Source organism: Calliphora vicina, chromosome 1, assembly GCF_958450345.1.
Source record: "Calliphora vicina chromosome 1, idCalVici1.1, whole genome shotgun sequence".
In the NCBI taxonomy this organism is placed as follows: domain Eukaryota; kingdom Metazoa; phylum Arthropoda; class Insecta; order Diptera; family Calliphoridae; genus Calliphora; species Calliphora vicina.
In genome coordinates, this window is record NC_088780.1 from 101,854,717 (window position 1) to 101,877,721 (window position 23,005).

General features: G+C 30.5%; 2 protein-coding genes across 3 annotated transcripts; one reads left to right on the top strand and one right to left on the bottom strand.

Annotated features, from left to right (window-relative positions):
* The first annotated feature begins 663 nt into the window (after nt 1–663).
* On the top strand, nt 664–6,647 carry Ctns (Cystinosin). Of its 2 annotated transcripts, none has more exons than XM_065515261.1 (8): nt 664–745; nt 807–906; nt 975–1,157; nt 2,819–3,179; nt 3,268–3,438; nt 4,607–4,724; nt 4,794–4,896; nt 6,337–6,647. In XM_065515261.1, the coding sequence occupies exons 1-8, from the start codon at nt 679–681 to the stop codon at nt 6,455–6,457; spliced, it is 1,224 nt and encodes a 407-aa protein (XP_065371333.1). In that variant the 5' UTR covers nt 664–678; the 3' UTR covers nt 6,458–6,647. The 2 variants fall into 2 exon arrangements, with proteins under 2 accessions (XP_065371333.1, XP_065371334.1); XM_065515262.1 differs by lacking the exon at nt 6,337–6,647 and adding an exon at nt 5,391–5,759.
* On the bottom strand, nt 6,531–21,533 carry ry (xanthine dehydrogenase rosy). The gene is made up of 4 exons (XM_065515260.1): nt 21,265–21,533; nt 10,325–14,086; nt 10,101–10,268; nt 6,531–6,700 (listed from the first exon to the last, which is right to left on the bottom strand). Exons 1-4 carry the CDS (start codon nt 21,343–21,345, stop codon nt 6,650–6,652), a joined length of 4,062 nt encoding a protein of 1,353 aa, XP_065371332.1. The 5' UTR covers nt 21,346–21,533; the 3' UTR covers nt 6,531–6,649.
* Nucleotides 21,534–23,005: the final 1,472 nt, after the last annotated feature.

Sequence of the window (23,005 nt, forward strand, 5' to 3'; positions counted from 1 at the left end):
TTGGTATTAATTTATTTGTTTGTGTTTTATAATATTTCTATTGAATTTCAAATTATGGATCTATTAGACGGATTTGATAAAGTTATCATGCACTATCATTCTCAGTCACGTAGCACTATCAGTACTCCAAGAGTAAAGATTAGATTTCGATTTATCGAAGTTACAAGTACTATATAATTATTTTGCAAATATTAAGAACACTTATTACAAAAATCGGTTCAGGGTTGTGTCAATCAATATTGACGACATTTATGACAGTCAGCTAGCTAGCTGTCAGCTGATTTTCTTTATTTAGCTTATTTTAATTTTCGATTTAATTGTATTATATTTGCTTTAAATATAGCTATGTTTATTTATTATACTTTTTATATCCAACACCAAAAAGATGAGGTAACAGATCGAAATATTCATCGCGCAGACCCTCAAAAATATATACATACATATATGCTGGGTCCTTATACAATTTTAAGACGATGTAGCTATGTCCGTCCTTCTGTCGGTATGTCTGTCTGTTGAAGGCAGGATAGGACCTAATATAACACTCTTACTTGTTAGCATTAGCAAGTGATAATGATTTATTTTTAATTATTTCTGTAAATTTTTGTTTTTATTACAGATTTTATTTGAAACCCACTACTTCAACTTGGACATTAATATCAATGATATTCAATTTTGACGATGCAAATAACTAAATTGAGAACACAAACTAAATTGAGTTTAACTATAGTCACATTACTATTAATTTGTAAGTTTTAATCATTGAATTTCAGTAAATATTTCTCAATTAATTGAACTTCTATTTGCAGTTGCAGAAACATGGGCGCAGGCGCCCAAAGGTTTATCCGTTTCCAGCCATGATATTACCGTATTAATTAATAAATCCGAAACCGTTCATATTTATGTTAAGTACGATATTCTGCCATAGAATATTTTTAAAATGTTGTATTATTGTTTTTTTATGTATTATTTATTAGTGAACCATTGGATCAGGATGTCACTGTCATTCTAAAGCCGCAGCATGACAATTTAACATTAATAGAGCCAACACGTTTTGAGTTTAATGCTGGCAGTCTACAAAATCAAACTATCGTTGTAATAGGTTTGAAGCCGGGACATTTAGAAGTAACGGCCGATAGTGAACCGAATGAAACGTGGCTGTAAGTATTTGTTGAAAAGTATTTTTAACGAACTTCGATTAATTTAGACGGATATAATTAGATCAGGCCCGAAAATAACGGTTATTTTTTAAATTTTAAACAAGTAGCAAAGTATGTTATAATACCCTACACCAGGCGCAGATCTCTGGGGGTGAAATGTTATAGTTATGACCAACAAAGTCCAATTTCGGTTGGACATTTGTATGGTGGCTAGGTGAAATAATGGTACGATTTCAGCCAGTTTTAAAAGGCTTCGTCCTTGAATGTATGTACCATCGAAATATCTTCAAAATTGCCACTTGTACTTTGCGCACAGTGTTTACATGGACAGACGGACGGACGAACTGAGTTGACTGGCTGTCTGGTGGGAGCAAAAGGGTCCTATATATTATGAGCTACAGAAATCTTGCCAGACCATCAAAGGGAACCTGTACCGAACACAACTGATTCAATTGAAGAGAGCATTGGTCGAAAAACGCCCAGAATATGCGGCCAGACATGAAACCGTAATATTCCAGCATGTTAACGCCAGATAGACCACATGTTGAAATACCAGTATCCGAAATTGACTTGATTCATTCTTGTACTCAAAGATGAGCCGTTCTTTTGGCTCGGAATCCATATGTTGCCAGAAAGATGGGCAAAGGTCATTGCTAACAAAGGCAAATACTTTGAATTAATTTATATTGTAAAAAATTTGCAAAATAAAAGCCAATCAATTTAAAAAAAAAATCCACATTTTCAAGTCATACACCCAATATTTTACGAGATATTGTAAAACGCTACAATTTTTTATGAAATAATTCAGTATTCTTTGTATAAATGTTATTAACGGTTCTCAAAAAATTTAGAAAATACATTTCGTACCTATTTAAAAAACCGGGTTGTCAAAAAACCAAAACCGGTCAAGTTTACAACAATGAAAACCCGGTTGATTGGTTTTTGATTTCAGTTTTGGATACTCTAATCAAATCGTTTTTGTTTTTTAGTTATATCAATAATTTTCATAAATATTTTCTTCATAAAATAACACTTGTATATTTTTTTAATAAAACCAGCAATTACCTGTTTAATCACTAATAATTTGTTGATGTGTAGAAATGAGAGCGATGTTTTCTCAGTATAGAGAACAACAACAAATAAGTAACGTAAATATTTTAACAACAATATATTTCATATTTAAGTTAATTTATAACAATTATTTTATGCTATTATTATGGCCCTATATTTCTTTCTGTTATAAACACGGAATTTGTTAATATTAAGCACTATTTGTCTATAAAATTAATTAAATATTCAAGCACAAAATATCGCACAACCATTTGTTGCAAAATTGTAAACAAAAACTGAAAAAGTGATGCCAAATTTGTTACAGATGAAAATCAAAAAGTTTTAGAGTTACCAGATGGTACATACATATCAATTTGAATAAATTTCCACTTTCAAAACCGCGGTTTCTGTTTTGGATTTTTTTATTCAAAATTATGATATACAATAATTCAAAAAGAAAAAAACTACAACTGAAGGATAATAGACGGTTTTTAGCAATGAAAAACCGCGGTTTCATTGAAAACTGAATACGCAACTCTAATTTAAACTACATATTTACATATATTTTAATATAACAAAAATAATATTTCATATTTATTACAAAATTTCAGTGTTAAAGATGTATTTCTACGTATTACTGTTGCCAACTCCGAAGCCATTATTTACACTTCATTGATCTTTGGTTGGGTGTATTTTGTAGCCTGGTCAGTGTCCTTTTATCCCCAAATATGGGACAACTACCGTCGAAAGTCTGTGGTGGGCTTAAATTTTGACTTTGTCTTCATGAATTTATTGGGCTTTTCTTTATATTCAATATTCAATTGTGGCCTATATTGGATACCAGAAATACAAGCTGAATATACCAATCGTTATCCTCGTGGTCTCAATCCTGTTATGTTAAACGATGTTGTATTTTCATTGCATGCCATGTTTGCCACCATCATAACAATTTATCAATGTTACGCTTATGAGGTGAGTTTTTTTTTCATCTTTTGTTGTTATAATTCCAGTGTCTACTAATGAATTTTAATGTATTCTTTGATTTTTCTTAATTTTTAAGCGCGGTGAACAACGGATTTCTAAAACAGCTACTGGTCTTTTAAGTTTATTTGTAATATTTGTAATAATTTCATGTGGTTTAGCAGCTGGTAATGTTATACATTGGTTGGACTTTTTATACTATTGCAGTTATGTGAAATTAACAATTACAATTATAAAATATGTGCCACAGGTATGTTGTATTGTATTAATATTAAAAAAATTTCAATGAAGAAAGTAGTGTTTGTTGCGAAATATATAAATATTAGATTAGGTGTTTTCAAAATAGGTTAGACATTTTAAGATTTCCAGAAAAAAATGTATTCAAGTTTATCAATATTGTGCATTTAGTACAGTGTTCCACTTTAATAGCCACCAGGGGCAGAAAACCAATCGTTTTCTTAATAAAACTTTAATATTGTTCCTAAGGCGTTTAACAGTGAAATTTCTCAATAAAATCTAAAACTTTTCGCACTTACCCATTATTATGCACACATATCTTTAAGTGTACAATTGAAAGTGATATTTTACTGAGAGCAAAAATAAATAGAAATGAAAATTTTGTTTTTGCAAATAAATTTCACTTTAACTAATTACTTAAAAACAACAAATTTATAATAAATTTTATATTGCTACACGGTCTAGTATTTTCTCAAGTATTTTAAAGATAAAATAATCACATATTTAGCACTAATTGTGTTTAAAACAATGATGTTCATTTCATTGTGCTTTCGCGCTGAGTAACAACACACATATTCTTGTTCTCTTTAAAAGAGCGTAACAAATGTCTCATTTTTTCAGAAATTCATTAAGCATTGTTGTTGGTTGGTTTTTGGACGAAGCAAAGCAAACACACGCGTTTCAATTACAAATGAACACAAAACAACAAAGTCAGAAATAAATAAAAAAATTTAGAGAATTTCGGTCGTATAATGTGTATTCTTTTATTTCCTTAAAATTTAAATTACATTCATTTAATAAATCGGTTATATCTGGCAAAAATTCTAAATCTAAACTTATTCTTATTTTAAGTGTTTGACATTATGTTTGCTGGGTAGCTCTCTCACCAATACATCTTCATTTATATTTTTGAACATCACTGGTTTAAAACAATAAAATAAAATGAGGCTGTATCATACAACAACAATAAAGCAAAAAAAAGTAAACAAAAACTGCAACAGTAGTGCCAAGTTAGGTGTTTATAATATTGAGAGAAATTTATGTTTGAGTGAGAGAGAGTATTTATAAAATAAACCGTTACATTTAAAAAATTATGAAATAAAATAAATTAAAAGCAAAAACATGAATATTTATGGAATTGTTAAACATTTTAACTATTTTTTTTTCTTTATTTATAACAGGCTTTAATGAATTATCGTCGTAAAAGTACTATCGGCTGGAGTATTGGTAATATATTGTTAGATTTTACAGGTGGCACATTGAGTATGCTGCAAATGATACTTAATGCTTATAATTATGGTAAATTTATTGTTTCTTAATAGAAAAATGTTATTATATATTAATGTTTTTTTTTTAATTTACTTTTAGATGATTGGGTATCAATATTTGGTGATCCTACCAAATTTGGTCTGGGTCTATTTTCGGTATTATTTGATATATTCTTTATGTTACAGCATTATGTGTTTTACAGGTATGTTTTCAATTATTTCTTAAACATTGTTATCTACTTTACTATGGGTTTATGGTGGTATTACTTTGGCACTATTACATTAAATGTCATTATTTTTTTATATTTCATTCAGCGATTTTTATTGCAATTGTGGTACTTATAAATTGGCAGCAAAAATAGAAATTTATTAAAAAAAACAAATCATAAATACATACATATGTAAATTTAATCATTTAAGTTGAAGTTTTAAGCATTTATTGAAAAAAAAACATGTTCGTAGTTAAAGAACCTCTAAAATTTTCATATTCTTCAGTTTCATTTCATGGTTTTTTTAACATTCCTAAAAAACTCAAAACTGTTATACTCAAATCTCTAACAATTTTATGTCCTTCAGTATTATCTAACAATTTCATTTCATAACATTCCTATTAACCTTCTAAACGTTTACCTTTATAGTTGCTTTAGTGTTTGACACTTTCAATAAAAACTTTTACTTTCAAAAACCCATATTTTAGGCACTCTAGTGATATTTCCAAATCCAATGAAACCGTGGAATCTGTAGTATCACCCTCTACTGTACCTTCTACCGTTTCTCTTACAGTTAACGATCAAAAAGAACAAATTTAGTTTTTAACGAATTTAGCTATTTAGAATTAATTATGTAAATTTTTTTATTTTTTTTACAACCAACAATGTGTGTAAAATTGTTTATTTTGTTTACAACATTGTACAAATGTTTAAGTCATAAATTGTAATTTTTATTTATACAAGTATGTACGTATAGATTTTGTAAACTTAGGTAATTTGTAAATTATTATATTGTATGTTTTATTTATATTGTTTTCTACTACTTTTAGATATTAAACTTTTTATTTAGTAAACTATGTGTATGTTTTTTTCTGTATCACCTGCACTTTTGGCTTTTAGCCAGTAAAATATATATAACTGGCTTAAAATGTTGATTTACAAATGTTTTAAGATTTTACACTGCGATTTGCACAGGCGCTTACTTTTAAACCACACTCAATTTTTTTTTTGTATTAATATTTTAATTACTTGAAATTTGACTTACTTTAGCGTTAGAAGACGTCCTTCATTTACCTGTCATTGCCCTAAATTTAGCAAACTATTTAGAAAAAGTGTTTGTAGCTGTTCGAATGTTCAAAACTCAAATATCGTTAAATACAATTCAACGCCAAAAGTTGACAATAGTCATCAAGTATCGCATGCTCAAATTTTGTATGAAAAAATTTTATAAATTAAACAAATAAAAGTAGTTGATGTGTTGAATTCAAAAAAAAAAATTGTTTAAATTGAAAAAAAAACCAAGGTAAAGTAGATAGTAGTTAACAGTTAAACGTTTTCTCCCAGTGTTTTTAATAAAATTATTTATTATCTACATTTTAAAGCATACTTTAAGGTGTGAAAAAATACTGTTAAAATTTTCCATTTCCTTTTCAGCCACAATCAACCGTATGAAACTTTGCCCGGAGATGATAATGCCAATGTGATAAATGAACAAAGTAATGATCATTTAATTGAGGTCAATTCTGTTAATACAGACTCTGCCATTAACATTTAATTGCACATCATTTCATTTTCCATTTCATCAGTTTTATATTTCATTGTAATAAATTAAACAAAGTATACGAGTATTATATTTAATTTTCTAAATATTTCATTTAATTTCACAGTTTAATTGTATACAAAAAAAATGTCTATTGCGTTTATTTCTAGCTAAATTTTTGCTAATAAATTAAAAAAAATATTAATTTTAAGGTACAATATTCCATGGCACATAACTTCCAGCAGGGGGCTGCTCAATCTGTAAAAATAATAAAGCAGAGATTTAATAAAAATTGTGGCATTAAAAATGGCAAAAATAAAGACTATTCGAATCGAAAGTTTTTTAATCAAAGCTAGACCATTTCCAATTGTATTTCAAAAAAAATTATATTTTAGAATTTTCCAATTGAATTTCAGAAATTTCCAATTATATATCAATATTTTCTAATTGAATTTCAGAATATTCCAATTATATTTAAGAAATTTCTAATTTTAATTGGAATTTTCTGAAATATAATTGGAAATTTGTGAAATTCAATTGGAAATTTCTGAAATACAATTGGAAATGGTGTAATCCATAGTAGAAAAATACATGATAAAAATCAAGGCAAATTTATTTACAGGTATACCCAATTCTACAACAAATACAACTTTACCAAAAACAACATGTACTTTGTTTTTGTAAAATTATTTGCTAGCTGTCAAACAGCTAAACAACAGCAGACTGCAAAAATCAAAAACAGGGGTGAAAATAAATAAATACGTGAAATTTACTTTCAAGAAGTACTCCATTCACTTTTATATTATCAATTATTCACTTTTCTACTATTTTATATTTTTTATTAAAAGAAACAAAAACGTTAATTTAAATTAATATAGAAATGTAAACAAACTTTGACAGCTAGAAGTGAAAAACAAATCGAGCAAAAAAAAGTCAGCTGGCTTTTCGACGTCACCTTATTAGATACGCCTTGGATAAAAATATAGAAGGTAGTTTCAATCAATTTTTTTTTTTCAAATAAGGTTTTTTGAAGTTTCCTTATTTTGTGAGCATTATAAAAAGCGTTGCCACATTCCATAGTAGAAAAATAGAAGGTAGTTTCATTCTCTCTTTATTTTTTAAAATTCTACGTCTGACATGCTTAAGGATTTTGACGTTTTCGTTAAAATAGTAATACCATATTAATTAAAAATTTTCCCATATATTCTTTGAAGTTTGTGAAAAAATTAATACATAATTTTCATTAATTTGAAGAATATTAAAAAAAATATAAAAAATATTTACTATCAAATTGGGATCAAAGGTAAAATTTTAATTTTCAAATATTTCAAAGCTAATTTGTGAACATTATTTTAAGATTTAACAAACATGAGTTGCATTTTCCCCAACTGCGAAAATACCACATATTTTTGCAAAAATTCAAATGTAAATTTTTTTAAAGTCCCTACATTACCTAACAAACGACAACAGTGGCTGGATGTACGTAAAACTTGTCAGAGGGTGGATTATACAAACCAAACACCAGTTTTTTAAGCCTTTTGGAACGTTAAAATTAATTTTTTTTAAAATTTAATGAAAATTCTATGTCAGGTAGCCCAAATTATATAGCGAATGTTAGGAATTGAATCATTAACTTCCAACACAACATACTTAATACATTTTTATTTAAATACTAAATTATAAATTACACATTTTTTGTAAAAAATTTCTCTAAAATAAAAATCATTTTTAGGAATGTGGCAACGCTTTTTATAATGCTCACAAAATAAGGAAACTTCAAAAAACCTTATTTGAAAAAAAAATTGATTGAAACTACCTTCTATATTTTTATCATGGTGTAATCTAAACGAATGTTTGCTTTAGGAAAATAAACTTGTCAAATCTAATATTTTTTAATGAATTTTTGTAATAAAAAATTTAATGCTAAATTTTAAAATGAAAACTAATCGAATAAAAAAGTTTTTTAAAGAAACCTAGTCGAATCTAAAGTTTGCTAAAGAAAACATGTAAAATATAAACTTTTATAAATATAATTAATCAAATCTATTCAAAACAACTCTAATCGAAAGTGTTTTACAAAAGAAACAATTGAAATCCAATGTTTTCTATGGATGACAAGTCGATTAAAAAGTTTTCTATAGAAAACTATTGAATTCTGAAGTTTTCACTAGGAAACAAGGCGATTCGAAAGTTCTCTTTTGAAAACAAAGTCGAATCGAATGTTTTCTGTGGATAACAATTGGAATTGAATGCCGAGTCTAAACTTTTGGAAATAAAACTAATCGAATTGAATAGTTTTATTAATAAAACACGAATCGTTCTATAAAAAACATACCAAATCCAATGTTATCTATAGAAAACAAGTCAAATCGAATTTCATCTACTAAAAAACAAGACGAATCGAATGTTTCCTCTAGAAAACTAGGGGAGTCTAAAGTTTTATTTTGAAAACATGACGAACCAAAGATCTCTAAAGAAAACTAATCGCATCGAACAGTTTCATAATGAAAAGTATTCGAATAAAAATGTTCATACAAAACAAGTCGATAACTTTTCTAAAGAAATCTAATCGAATTAATGCCGGATTCGATTCCAATCTTTTCTACAGAAAACAAGTCAAATATAACGATTTCAATAAAAACCAAGTCGATGTTTTCTTAAAAAAGAAAATTAATCAATTCGAACAGTTTTATAATGAAACAAGTAAGAGAGCTATATTCGGCTGTGCCGAATCTTATATACCCTTCACCAAATTATACTTCAAAATACAAATTTTAAATATTTTTAGGTAAACTAAATTTATTTTTTTTAATTTTTTTGGAAATTTTTTTTTTTTTGAATTGATATTTTAAAATTTTTTTTCTTTAAATTTAATTTTTTTTTTAATCTTAAAAAAAAATTTTTGTTTTTTAAATTTTTTACTTGGGGTTAAAAAATATTTTATTCGATCTTGACCCATTGTAGGTCCAACTTACTATGGTCTTATATACGTCGTTGCAAAGGTATATCATTAGATATCCGTATTGTCTATATTCAAGACTTAGTAATCCAGATATATGTAGGTCAAAAACAGGTCAAAAATCGAGGTTGTCCTGGTTTTTTCCTCATATCTCAGCCATTTGTGGACCAATTTTGCTGACTTTAAATAGAAAACTTCTCGAAAGCATGTCTGACAGAATTATTGAAGATTTGGATCCCGAAAATATCTGAGGACTTCAGAAAATTTCAACAGACAGGCAAGCGGGCAGATAGACATACGGACATGGCTTAATCGACTGCGCTATCTATAAGGATCCAGAATATATATACTTTATAGGGTCGGAAAATTATATTGTGGAAATTACAAACGGAATGACATACTTATATATCCCCTGCTCACGAAGGTGAAGTGTATAAAAAAGAATACTTTCTGTAAAAAACTAGTCGAATACAAATTTTCATACAAAATAAGTCTAAAATCTAATCGAATCAAATAATTTTCTAATAAAAACAAGTTGAATCCAAAAATTTCCTAAAGAAAACTAGTTGTATCCAACGTTTTTAATATAATGCCGAATCAATTGAAAGTTTCCTATAGAAAACTAACTAACTAGATCTTCATTAAAACAATATATAAAGATTTAATAAAAGCCATTTCAAATTGTTAATATTTTCTTACCAAATTCGTAAACTCATCCTGACAAGCCATACGTATACGAGCCGAAGTAGCTGGTGATTCTAATTTAAAGTCCTCGCTCAAGCCATTCGTTAGTCGGGCCGACGTAATGGCTTCTTTAATGGCAAAGAACACAGAACAGCCAATAAACAAAGGAGGTTCGCCAACAGCCTGAAAAAAACATGATAAAAACAACAACTTCAATTAAAACACAAATTATCTCTTACTTTGGAGGAGTAAACCGCCCGGGGATTAGCAGCTCCTGTCAAAATTGTCACATTAAATTCTCCCGGTATATCAGCAAAACCAGGTAATTTGTACATGCCGGGGCCGCGAGAATAGAGAACACCTTGAGGCGAGTAAATCATTTCTTCCAATGTGAATAGGCCGTAGCCTTGCATGAAGGCTCCCTCAATTTGACCAATATCTATGGCTGGGTTCAAACTCGAACCAATATCCATAACAATATCTGTGCTTAGGACCTGATGATCTCCAGTTAGACAATCGATTTCAACTATCGACGAACCAACACCATTGGTAAAATAGTTGTACATTAGAGCGTTGGGATTTTGAACAGGATCATAGCCGATATCAGGCATTCTATAGAAGCCGGTAGCCGACAGGCTGACACGTTCGAAATAGGCTTTATTAATCCATTCTGTCCAAGATCCATTCGGATGGGCCTCCTTAATCGGAGCCAGACGTTTATTTAACTTTTCACAAGCATCCAGAACGGCCATGCCGTTTAGATCGGATCCCGAACTAGCAGCCGTAGGTGATGTATTTGGCACTTTGTCAGTGGCAGTCTCGGAAATGTGTATGAATTCTATGGGTATTTGTAAAGCACGAGCACAACACTGTATCATTTTGGTATGTAAACCTTGGCCAATTTCCACACCACCATGCGAAAGCAGCACCGAGCCATCAGCATAAATATTTATTAAAGCACCAGCTTGATTGAGATGTGAAACACCAAAGGCTATGCCATATTTTGTGGGAACTAATGATATGCCACGCTTGCGCCAACGGTGGTTACGATTAAACTCTTCAATTTCTTTCCTTTTCTGGTAATAGTTCGACTGTTGCAGGCAATCGTAGAAACATTTCTCAATGGGAAAGTTATCCAACTTTTGTTGATAGTGCGTTATATCGCCTTCTTTATAGAAATTCAGTTTCATAATTTCCAAATAGTCTTTTCCCAATATGCGGGCCACATCACGTATTATATGCTCTCCCGCAAACATGCCCTGAGGACCACCAAAGCCACGGAATGCCGTGTTCGATGGTAAGTTTGTTTTACAAACCCAACCACCCACCTTAATGTTGGGTATTTTATAGCAATTTTCAAAATGAAACATGGCTCTTTCCAATACGGAGAAGGAAAGATCCATAGACCAACCGGCATTATTGTAGCACTCAATATAGCAACCGGTTAAACGACCTTCAGAGGTAAAAGCAATTTTGTATTTAAATAAAAAGGGATGACGAGTACCGGTGATCATCATATCTTCATCACGATCGAGCATACAACGTATGGGTCTACGAAGACGATGGCAGGCCAAAGCCACGGGCAAGGCAACAGCTATAGCACGAGACTCTTTGCCACCAAAACCGCCTCCCAAACGTTTGGCACGACACACTACTCGATGGGCTGAAGTTGACAATACATGGGCCACTAGTTTTTGTACCTCAGAGGGATGCTGTGTTGAACAGAAGATTTCAATTTCATCTGAATCTCGGGGCACGGCTAAAGAGGCATGGGTTTCCAAATAAAAATGTTCCTGGCCACCCATGCGACAAGAACCTTCATAGACATGATCGGCCTCACTGAAAGCCTTCTCTACATCACCTATTTCCGTAAAACGGGGATAATCTGGGAAGTATGATTTATGCTCGATAGCCTGTTCAATAGTTATAATAACTGGCTTTATATCCTCATATTCGATTTTAACCTTACGAGCCGCTCTTTGAGCTAAAGTTTGATTATCGGCCGCTATAGCTCCAATAACTTGACCTTGACAGTAAACCATATCTGAGGCGAAAACCTCTTCATCATGAAACACTGGACCAACTTCATTTTCATGTTGGGTTATGTCTTTGCTGGAGAAGAATGCATGAACACCGGGCATTGCAAGCGCTTCCGAAGCATCAATGCTTAGGATTTTAGCATGAGCTTTTGTACTCAAAACCAGCGCTAAATACAATTCATTTTCCATGCGAGGCATATCATCGCAGTAGATGGCTTCTCCGGTAGCCTGCTTTAATGCGGAGGCATGTATCTTTGGTCTGCCAATAGGATCACATTCCGATTGTTTGTTTGAAACTTTTTCAAACAGTTGAGCACTTTTTAAGGCAGGCGTATGGAAGACATCAGAACCGCTTAGTTCTTCTTGGGGCAAAGAATCTTGGGGCAAAATGCCAGATTTAATTAATTGTTGGGTTATTGTTAAGTAGGCCTTGAAAAATAAGCTCACCACCAGGGAACGACGATAGGCAATCATGCCACCAGGAGCTGAGGGAGCCAAAGGCAACTCTGCGCATAGATTTTCAACCACACGCTCCATAAGCACCTTATTCCATTGTTGTTTAGCCATTATGTCGGCAGTGCGTGTGGCCAGGACAGTGGTAGGAGCCATACCACCAAAAGCCATATACACCTTATCCACAGTTATGGACTTGGGATCAATGAACACATTTATGGCAGCATTTACAATGGCAATATCGTCATCTCTACGTTTGGCCTGTTTGAAAGCCACCACATATTGATGTTCCAAAGTCTTGGGGAAATACAGACCCACCAAAATTTCTGTGGGTTCTATAATATTCTTGCGATAACCCGTAAAGAAGCCAGATGCCATGCAAACTTCTCTGTATTTTATTTGACCCTCAACATACTTGGCCACTTTCAACTTAACAGCACCCGCCATCAACACCGGATTCATATCGGATATGGGACTACCCGTCATAATATTGCCACCCAATGACGCCACATTACGAATTTGTTTACCAGCAAAATAATGTAACATATTTACGGCACATTGGAAAAATCTTGTTTGATGTTCGGGTAGCTTTTCTATGCTGGATCTTAAAATCCTGTCTATATCCATTAAACTAACGGAAGCACCAAAATAAATACTATCCTCGAGTTCCTGGACATCAATCATGTCCTTAACTTTTGTGGGATTTACCAAGACTGGATATAGAAAGTGTTTAAATTTAACCTCCACGCCTATTTCAGTGTTGCCCACCACCAACTTGGCTTCCGGAAATTGGGCCTTAATCTTCAATAAATCTTCTAAATTACCAGGTCTATACCAAGTAGCACGTTCACCTTTATACACTAACGTTTGAGAGTCCCATTCTTTATTCAGCTGCAGCTCCGGAGGAAATATGGGTTCTTGTGAGGGATCGAAGGGTACAAATTCACTTTTCTCAAATAGTTTATCGTCGACCACGTCACCACCATTTTCCATTCCCTCTCCACATTTATTGCCATTCACCTTACAACATTTATCACCCATAGCACAGCCGAATTCTTTAGTAAATGTTTTATAACCCTCTAAAATGGGTCTATAGCCCGTGCATCTGCACAAATTTCCCTGGAAAGCAATTTCCAAATCTTTCATCGAGGGCTGGGATAAATTTCTCAACAGTGCATACATAGACATGACAATACCGGGTGTACAAAAACCACACTGACTACCGTGGGCTTTAGCCAGACGCTCTTGTACTGGATGCAATCGAGTTCGCGTACTGCCAATACCTTCCACTGTAGTCACGGCACAACCATGCATGGCACATACCGGAGTCAGGCAGGCATTCACCGCTATATGTTTAATTCGATTCGTTAGCGTATCAATGCGAGAAATCATGACGGTACAGGCACCACATCCACCCTCGCCACAGCCCAATTTTGTGCCACATAATCTTAGTTTTTCACGTAAATATGTTAGAAGGGTACATTCTGGATCGGGATTGGTATCGATTACCTAGGAAAATAAGACAAATAGTTATATTTCTAGAATCAAAGCTATGTTTTAGGAATGCAGAACTTAATACTTTTAAATTATTTAAATAAAATGTGTAATTGATGATATTTAAGATTAATTTGGGAGAGTATTGTAACATTTGTGAAGTAAAGTGATGTATTACGATCCTTTAAATAGTGAGTAACAATACATTTTTGTTTAAGTTTGTCGGCAGAGTATAACGACTCGCAAATTAGCCCATGTCGATTTCAGTAAGTCCCTAATAGACCTATATCTTCATATAGGAAGCTGGAAAGCTTAAACCTTCTTATTAAAATCAAGAGTGGTAATGATACTGATACTCCTCCAGTTGATCAGTCGAGTTTTAAATGGTACTCGATTTAGAACAGGAACCGCTATACGAAGCCGCGAGTTGTTATTCAACCCAGACCTACTTAGCGACTGTGACAATAAAATGGAAACTTTTTTTAAAACAATATTCCATTCTTTCAGAGAAAACAGATTCGTGATAGCAACCGAATTTGTTGCCAATCGAATGATTCTTAGTGACCGAATTTTACAGTTGTGGCTACACCATTTTAGAAGAGGTAACAAAAGTTTGGTTGCTTCAACGGAAATTCTTCTTTATCAACTGATTTTCTGTTGATAGAGCCGAAAATGTCTATGTCTGCAACCGAATTTTCTCTGTGCAGTTTTAAAAAACATGACCTTTTACCAGGTTTTACTAGGTTTTCTATTAAAATATAGGGAATAATTAACAAAAATACATGTATATAATGTGGATATAATGCTTAACATTGGCAAAACAATGGAAACTTTTAAACTTATGTATGTAAGAATAAATATAAAATAAAACTATGTAATAAAAGACGAGACGTGTCAAAAACCTAAGTCTGTTGTCCAAAACCTAACTCTTGCAACAACAAAATACATGCTAGTCAATAGACCCTATCGGCAATAATACGTGAAATTTATGTTCCCTCGAAGGGAAAATTGCTATCGTAATATTCTCATGAACTTTTCATTCACAATAGTTGATTTTGTTCGTAACAGCTGTTTAAAAATTTTAAAATAACAATTCGAAAAAAAAAATTTCCTAAAAATTAAAAAAACAACTTTGGAAAAAAAATTTTTGTTTACCTAAAAATATTTAAAATTTTTATTTTGAAGTATAATTTGGTGAAGGGTATATAAGATTCGGCACAGCCGAATATAGCTCTCTAACTTGTTTTTTTTTAATAAGGAATTTTTACGATGTCTTGTTTTGTCATGTCACTCTAAGTGATTTTATGAGTTTGTTGGCAAGAGGGGTGGAGTAACAGAAAATTCAAAAGAGAATTGCTAAAATTGCATGACTGAAAATTCATCGTGTGAATGTCGTATATGTGGAATTGTTATTAGTTTGTAATTATTTGTTTTCCAGATATTTTTAAATAATTATCTATACCTGATAAATTTTTATCATGATAAAAGTCAAAATTGTTGTCAAGATAAAAAAAATTTCAGGTAATGTCTTCATTTATTAGTATTATTGCTTCGTTATGACACAATTGTTAGTGCTATTGCACGGACAACTTTGTCTTGGCAACAAACGTCATTAATTATTATGATCAAAATTTGTCAATTATAAACAGGGGGTTACCAAAAACTTGATTTTTATTTTAATATACAAAATATTGCCAAATTATATTTGGAAATTCAGAATTGTAAAATATTTTGGAAACTGTCAAAATCAAATGGAATCTGAAGAAACAAAATCGATCGGAATAATTTTTTTCATAGGTTTAACTCGTCAATAATGCTCAGTTAAACCTAGATTATATACAAAATGAGAAATAAAATTAGTGAGAAATAAAATTTTTAGTTGACTTAATCTAGGTTTAAACGAAGAATGTAGATTTTATTATCCCAGAAACTAGCTCTTAGAGTTTAACTTAACCCACCTCCAAGGCAAATTTAACTAATATGTGGAAAACTAGGTCTTTTTGTGCTAATAAAACATTTGAATAATAAAATGTTCTATATTTATACAGAGTTATTTATTTGTTTACTAATTTATTAGTCCTACAAAAGTGCAGTATAACAGTTTTAAGATTGTTATTATCTGTACGTCACAGGGGGGTCTCACAGCAGTCATTGATAAGATGTTTTATGTGTTATTTTTTTTTCATTAAGGTTACACAAAAAGTTGCCATTTTAAAATTGTTATTGTTTTTTAATGAAATATACATATATATTGATATATAAACAACAAAGTTGATAAGACAAGTAAGTACTCATATTTAAAAACGATGTTATTATGGTTACAAATCAATCAAATATTTTGCAATTATTGCTAAGCGAAATAAATCGAACACTAAGAAACGTATAATAAGTAATTTTCCAATCTGTTTTCAACATCTGAAGTGCATAAATTTGATTGTATGTATAATTTCGTCTAGAATTTGTTTTATTCAAATGGAATTTTTACCAAAATATACGATTTTATAACATTTTATTGAAAATTATTTTACAGGTTAGAAGCTTTTTTTTGTTAGATTTTCTACTAGGTCTCCACGTAGCAATTTTTATTGCTAAGCTCAAGCAATAACGTCGGCAGAACAACATCAGAGTGATTGCTGATTGCTTTAGGTGGAGAAAACCTTCGTCACAAATACAAAATGTTCAACATTTTTGACGCAATCAAATTTGACAATTGCAGCAATAAATATTGCTACGTGGAGACATAGGGTTAGGATACATCCATGTCATACTCTAACAGTAATCTGCCATAAAATTTGGGTTTATAACATATTCTTTTCCAAGCGTCATTTATTCTCTCAGAGGCCATTCATTATTTATCCAATGATCTGCAAAAATAGCAGCCATCAATGTGATTTTCGACTCATTCAGTGTTTTTCACTAAATTCAGTGTTTTTCACTAAGCCTGATAAACTTGTTGACTCTATATTCACCATAAATGTAACAAAACATATTTTTATTATAGAAATTTTCATATAAGATTACGAAACGGGCACACGAATTTACTTATGACCGTCAATATTTATAAATCTGTTGTGCGTTATTCACAATAGATGGCGTATCTTTTGAATGCGGAGTTTGTCTTCAATAACTTATATGTAATTTTAAAGGGTACATCTGCCATTTATTCTCTCTTAGTTAATGAACATAATGTAAAGAATTTTGTGGGAAGTTTTGCGTTACTTCTTTAATTTAAAGAAGCACACCGATTGCTCAATAAAGATTATGGTGAATGTGTTTCATCGATGCGAGAGATGGTTTGTGCGGTTCAGAAGTGTTGATTTTGACACGAAAGACAAAGATCACCCAAACATTTTTGAAGACGATGAATGAGAGCCATTATTCCATAGGATTGTTGTTAAACTCAACAAGAGTTTTCAAAATCATTGGAAGCTATACAATCAGCAATTTCAAAACGTTTGTGAACAGCAGGATTCATCCAAAGGCGGGGAAGTTGGATACCATGTTCGAAATGATGCTTGGAAGCTATAAAATAAAAAAATTTACACCGAATCATTATTTGCGATGAAAAATTAATCCATTAAGATAACCCGAAGCGTAAGAGATCGTATGTGATGCCCGCCCAACCAGCCGAATCGACACAAAAGTCAAATATCCATAACGTTAAGGTACTGCTTTGCATTTGGTGGGAGCAAAAGGGTCCTATCTATTATGAGCTACTGAAATCTGACCAGATCATAAAAGCCAACCTGTACCGAACGTAACTGATTCATTTGAAGCGAACATTGGCCGTAATATTCCATCATGACAACACTCCGCCACATGTTGCAATAATTACCTGTTCAAAAGTATTTAGAATGAAGTGGTTGTAAAGTTATGCCTCACCCGCTTTATAGTTCAGACCTTGCCCCGTACGACTACTATTTGTTTCGATCGTTGCAGAACGCTCTCTCTATGGGATACGCTTCACTTCAGAACAGAGAATCCGATATTGGCTTGATTCGTTCTAGGACTCAAAAGATGAGCAGTTCTTTTGGCGCGGAATAAATATGTTTCAAGAAAGTTGGGACAAGGTCATAGCAATGGCCAATACTTTGAATCAATTTACCCCCTGTCTATACCTGATAAGTTTGTATAAAAACATAAAAATGGTTGTCTAGATAAAAAATAGTCTCCATTTATTAGTGTTATTGCTTCGTTATGACAAAATAGTTAGTGCTTTTGCTTAAACAACTTTGTATTGACAACAAACGTCATTAATTGTTATGATAAATATTTGTCAAGTATAGACAGGGGATTATATTGTACAAATGTTTTAATATAAAAGCTAAACATTTGAAAAATCCCGAATTCAATACGATTACGAAACGGACACACTTAATACAAAACCTGTGTTATCGTTAACGGTATCTTACCCTCAACTTACGTAGCAGCTGACTTTATTTATAACAATTTACTGCATCGATAACGTTTTTGCAACAACAATTGAAAAATTTCGTTTCTTAACTCAACCATTTAACTGATAAATATGGCGTAGTTCTCAATGAATCTGATGTTTTTTCTGTTACAGTTGAATAAAAAACAAAATTTGGGCGTAATTTTGTATACAAATATAGCATTTATTTTATGATACTACTCATATAATGAAATTTATAACACATATTAAATAATTAAAAAATATAATAGTAGCAGGTATTATGTTGTACAATTATTTATTATCAAAATGTATGTATATTGCTGGAATATTCATTATTATCTACAAGTACTTTTGAACAATCTTAGAATTATCATTTTAACGAAAATGATATTTACGTTTAAATGCTTAGATAGTTGCTACCTATTTATATACACTTTATTATTTTATTTGTATTTTAATTTAAATGCTTTGAAAAGGCATAATTATGAAAGAAAAAGATAATCCGAAAAGATAGTAAGGGTTCGGTTTCTTAATATTTTTAAAATCTCGGTAAATTAGTTTATGAGCTTTTATTGCTCTATTTTTTATACCTACCACCAAAAAGATGGGTGGAATATTGAGTTTGTCAGTCCATTTGCAACATATCGAAATATTGGTTGTAAAAACCAAAAGTATATATAGTCTGGGTTCATATAAAATTCTTAGACGATCTAGCTACAATATGTCCGTACATCTGTAGTTGTCAAATATTCCTTATTAATTAGAGTTGAATTAACAAAAATTCAGCGTTCAATTTTATTATGAATTAATTAAACATTCATGAATTCTATTTAAATAAATGCCTTTGAGAATGTTAATATGAAATGAAGTGCTGATATTTTTTTTATTCTAAATTAAGATTTTATGGGATTAAGCTTAAATTGAAATAATTAATTCGAAGCTCTGCTGGCTGTCTGTGTTTTTTTTTGCAATGTACATTAAGAATTAACATGTAAAATTACACATGTCAACTTTAATGCTCTCAATTCAAAAACAAAAATACAGTTATGGAAATTTAAAAGTCGAAATATTAATTACAAATAAAATGTATTGAATAAAAATTCTAGTTTTATACAGAAATTGTTCAAAATTTCAATCTACAATTGATATTCGAATGTGAAGTGATACCAAGACGGGTAAATGTAGATTGTTGGCTAATTAACAATGTAGAAGTTTAAAAGTTTCCATTGTTTTGCCAATGCTAAGATGTTTAACCGTATTACTTATTTTGGTTAACATTTAATGCTTGATGTTTCTGTAAGAATCATTGACAACGCTATGATGGAATTCGCTAACGGACGAGTTTTTACTCGGAAAGAAGCATTCGCTAACATTGAAATTCTCAGCTATCTTTCGTACTTTATGTACTAATTCCTTAATTTAATGAAAAAAACTGATATTTTTCTACAATTTATTCAAAATTTAACTAATACAATTAACAATAATATATATCTATAAATGTCCAGACAATGCTCTTAAAATAATTTCCATTTAAAAAAACTTTTCTAAACTAATTTAATTAAAACACATTTTCTAAAAATGCAAACAAGTGATAAGGCAAACAAAACACGTTAATGTTTACAACTGAACCTGAATGATAGACAAAAGCAACAACAACAAAAAATCAACTAGATATTATTTAATCAAAATGTTGGAACACCTATGCTGATTTGACGAGAATGTCAAAATCTTATTTCCAAAAAATTTATAAAAAAAAAAAATTTTTTTCGCTAAATGTTAAAAAAACAAAAAAAAAATTAAAATTTTAAAAAACAATTCGAAAAATTTTTTTTCCAAAAAATTAAAAAAAAACTACTTTGGAAAAAAAAGAAATTTTGTTTACCTAAAACTATTTAAAATTTTTATTTTGTAGTATAATTTGGTGAAGGGTATATAAGATTCGGCACAGCCGAATATACGTATCTCTCTAACTTGTTTTTTAATTTTTTTTAAAGAAGTTTTTTCCAAATTTTATTTTTAATTCTTTTTTTAATTTATGACAAAAAAATATAAATCACTTGCCACTTGGTGAAGGGTATAAAAATTAATGCATTTTGACAAAAAAGTAGCTTAATTGTTATACTTATTTTTTTTAATTTTTGATAAGATTTTTAAATCGATATACACATGTACCCTACAGGCAATGGTAGAAAATAGTGATTTTTTTAAAAAAAATTCTAAATTTATCATTTAAAAAGAAAAATTTCACATATAGTTCTTACATTTTTTTACACATTATAATAAACATATTAATTGTAATTAATCTGACATTTAAACGTTAATCACCCGTCCTAAGACATGGTCAGGGGAGCAGATTTTAATTGCATACAAATTATACAAACATTTTTTTTTTTCAAAGTTAGTTTTTTATACATCATTTTGCAATTGTGAAACGCATATTTAACACTCTATTTTATTATTTATACCGTCAAACCAGGTATAAGTGTTCATGATGGATACTCGTTTGATGAGAAGTTGAAACAGTCTGACGTTTTTATGTATGACAGACAATAACAATGCGAGTACGATTACAACAAATATTAGGGAATTGACTCAATAAATAATCAACAAATATCTTTTATTTATAAAATTTTCGTGTATTTAAATACCTATGTGTGTTAATAAAATTTGTTCTCTAACCCCCCCTTAATCACAATGTATAGTTATGTTTTAACCAAAAGTTATACTAACTGTTTTCATACATAAATTATTTTTAAATACTATTATTTATTTAAATTACCTTTTTGCCATTAACAAAAAATATCAATGTAGAAAATGTTGGATTTAAATCTAGGACTGCTGCATTATGTTCTTGCGTCATATTAAATGTTTAGCTGTCTGAATTCACTTCTTTTATCAATTTTTATTTAACTAATTGCAATGATGTCTTTATTTTCGTTTCAATTCAATTTTTTTTTAATCAAACAATCGATAATAAACGCAATATGAAATATTGTACGTATATTAGAAGCACTTTTAAACGATACGTCTCGACACAATGATCACACGTTGCAAACTGGAGAACTGAGAGTCGAATACAAATTATTTATTTATTTGAATATAAAAATTTTATTTATACTGGTATTAATAATTAATTGTACAGCCGCCTGGCTACGGTAGAGAGTCGCTAAAATATTTGTGTATAAATTTTCAACAAGTGTGATGATAACCAGAGAATAATACAAATAAAATCGAGGGCGAGAGTAAATGTCTTAATACACATGAGGGAGCTACAATAAGAAATATACAGTAGTGGCAGTGTTGTCGCATTGACATTTACAGGGCAAAAATTGCATAAAAATTCAAAAAAAATTATCGATAGCTGGGGGTCTATTCTGGTACTGTGAAACGGTGAATTGAAAAGTTTTTTTTTATTTTCATAGAGTTTCTGATTCTTGTTTAGTGAAAAAGTGATAAATTCAAATGTTTTCATATGAAAAGAACAAGTGGAATGAAACAAATTAAAAGAACGGGAATCACAATTTGGGTAATTGTGAAATGATATGAAATGTTCTTATGAAAATTTTGTTAGAATTTCTATACAAAATATCAATTTTAACTGTTTTTATATGAGTTTGCACTTTTTTTTCAAATATTAACTCTGGTTTTTACTTTTTTTGGAATCCCTTGTTTTTATACCCTACACCACCATAATGGAGATAGTATTATGCGTTTGTGCTGATGTTTGTAAAATATTAGTTTAACACTCATCTTAAATAATCACTTTCTGAGTCTATTTAACGATGTCCGCTCGTCCGTTTGGCTGTCCATGAAATCTTATGAGCAAATTACAGGTTGTAATTTTTAAGATATGGTTGAAATCAGTCCCCTTATTTCTAACCCCCATACAAATGTCCTTCCATAAATCTCGTAAAATAATGGATATACACATAAATTCAACACAAATAAGTTTCACATAGAAAGAAAGTCCATGATTAGTCATAGCACCTAAATTAGCCCTACTTGACCAACTATAATTTCTTACTTGTTTATTACTGCTTCACGGCAACGATTGTAGTATTTTGTCGTTCCCTTATAACCGCATCTGATAAATATTCCTTCGTGGTATAATTTTGAGTCCGATCTGCTATATACTGCTGGAATCTCCAAACTAGGGGTATATTTTTCTCAACGTATGTATTAGGGTGATCGATTCTTCGACATTTTTTAGAAACCTGTTTTCGGTTTCTTCGAAAAATTGCAATTTAAATAAACCGGTTTCGGTTTTTTATAATAACCGGTTTTTTGGGAAAATATTAAAACGCCTAGAAATAAGAAGAAAAAAAGTTTTATTTATTAAAATAATAGCGATTAAAACAATTTTGATTACTTCTTCTATCCCATTTGACCCATTTTCAAATTAGTATTAAATTTTTCTAAAATTGAGTGGTTGATATTTTATGAATTTTATTTCAAAAGTCAACAACTACGTTAGGTTTTTAGAAAAACATATTGGCAAAAAAATATCTATAAACTTTTTT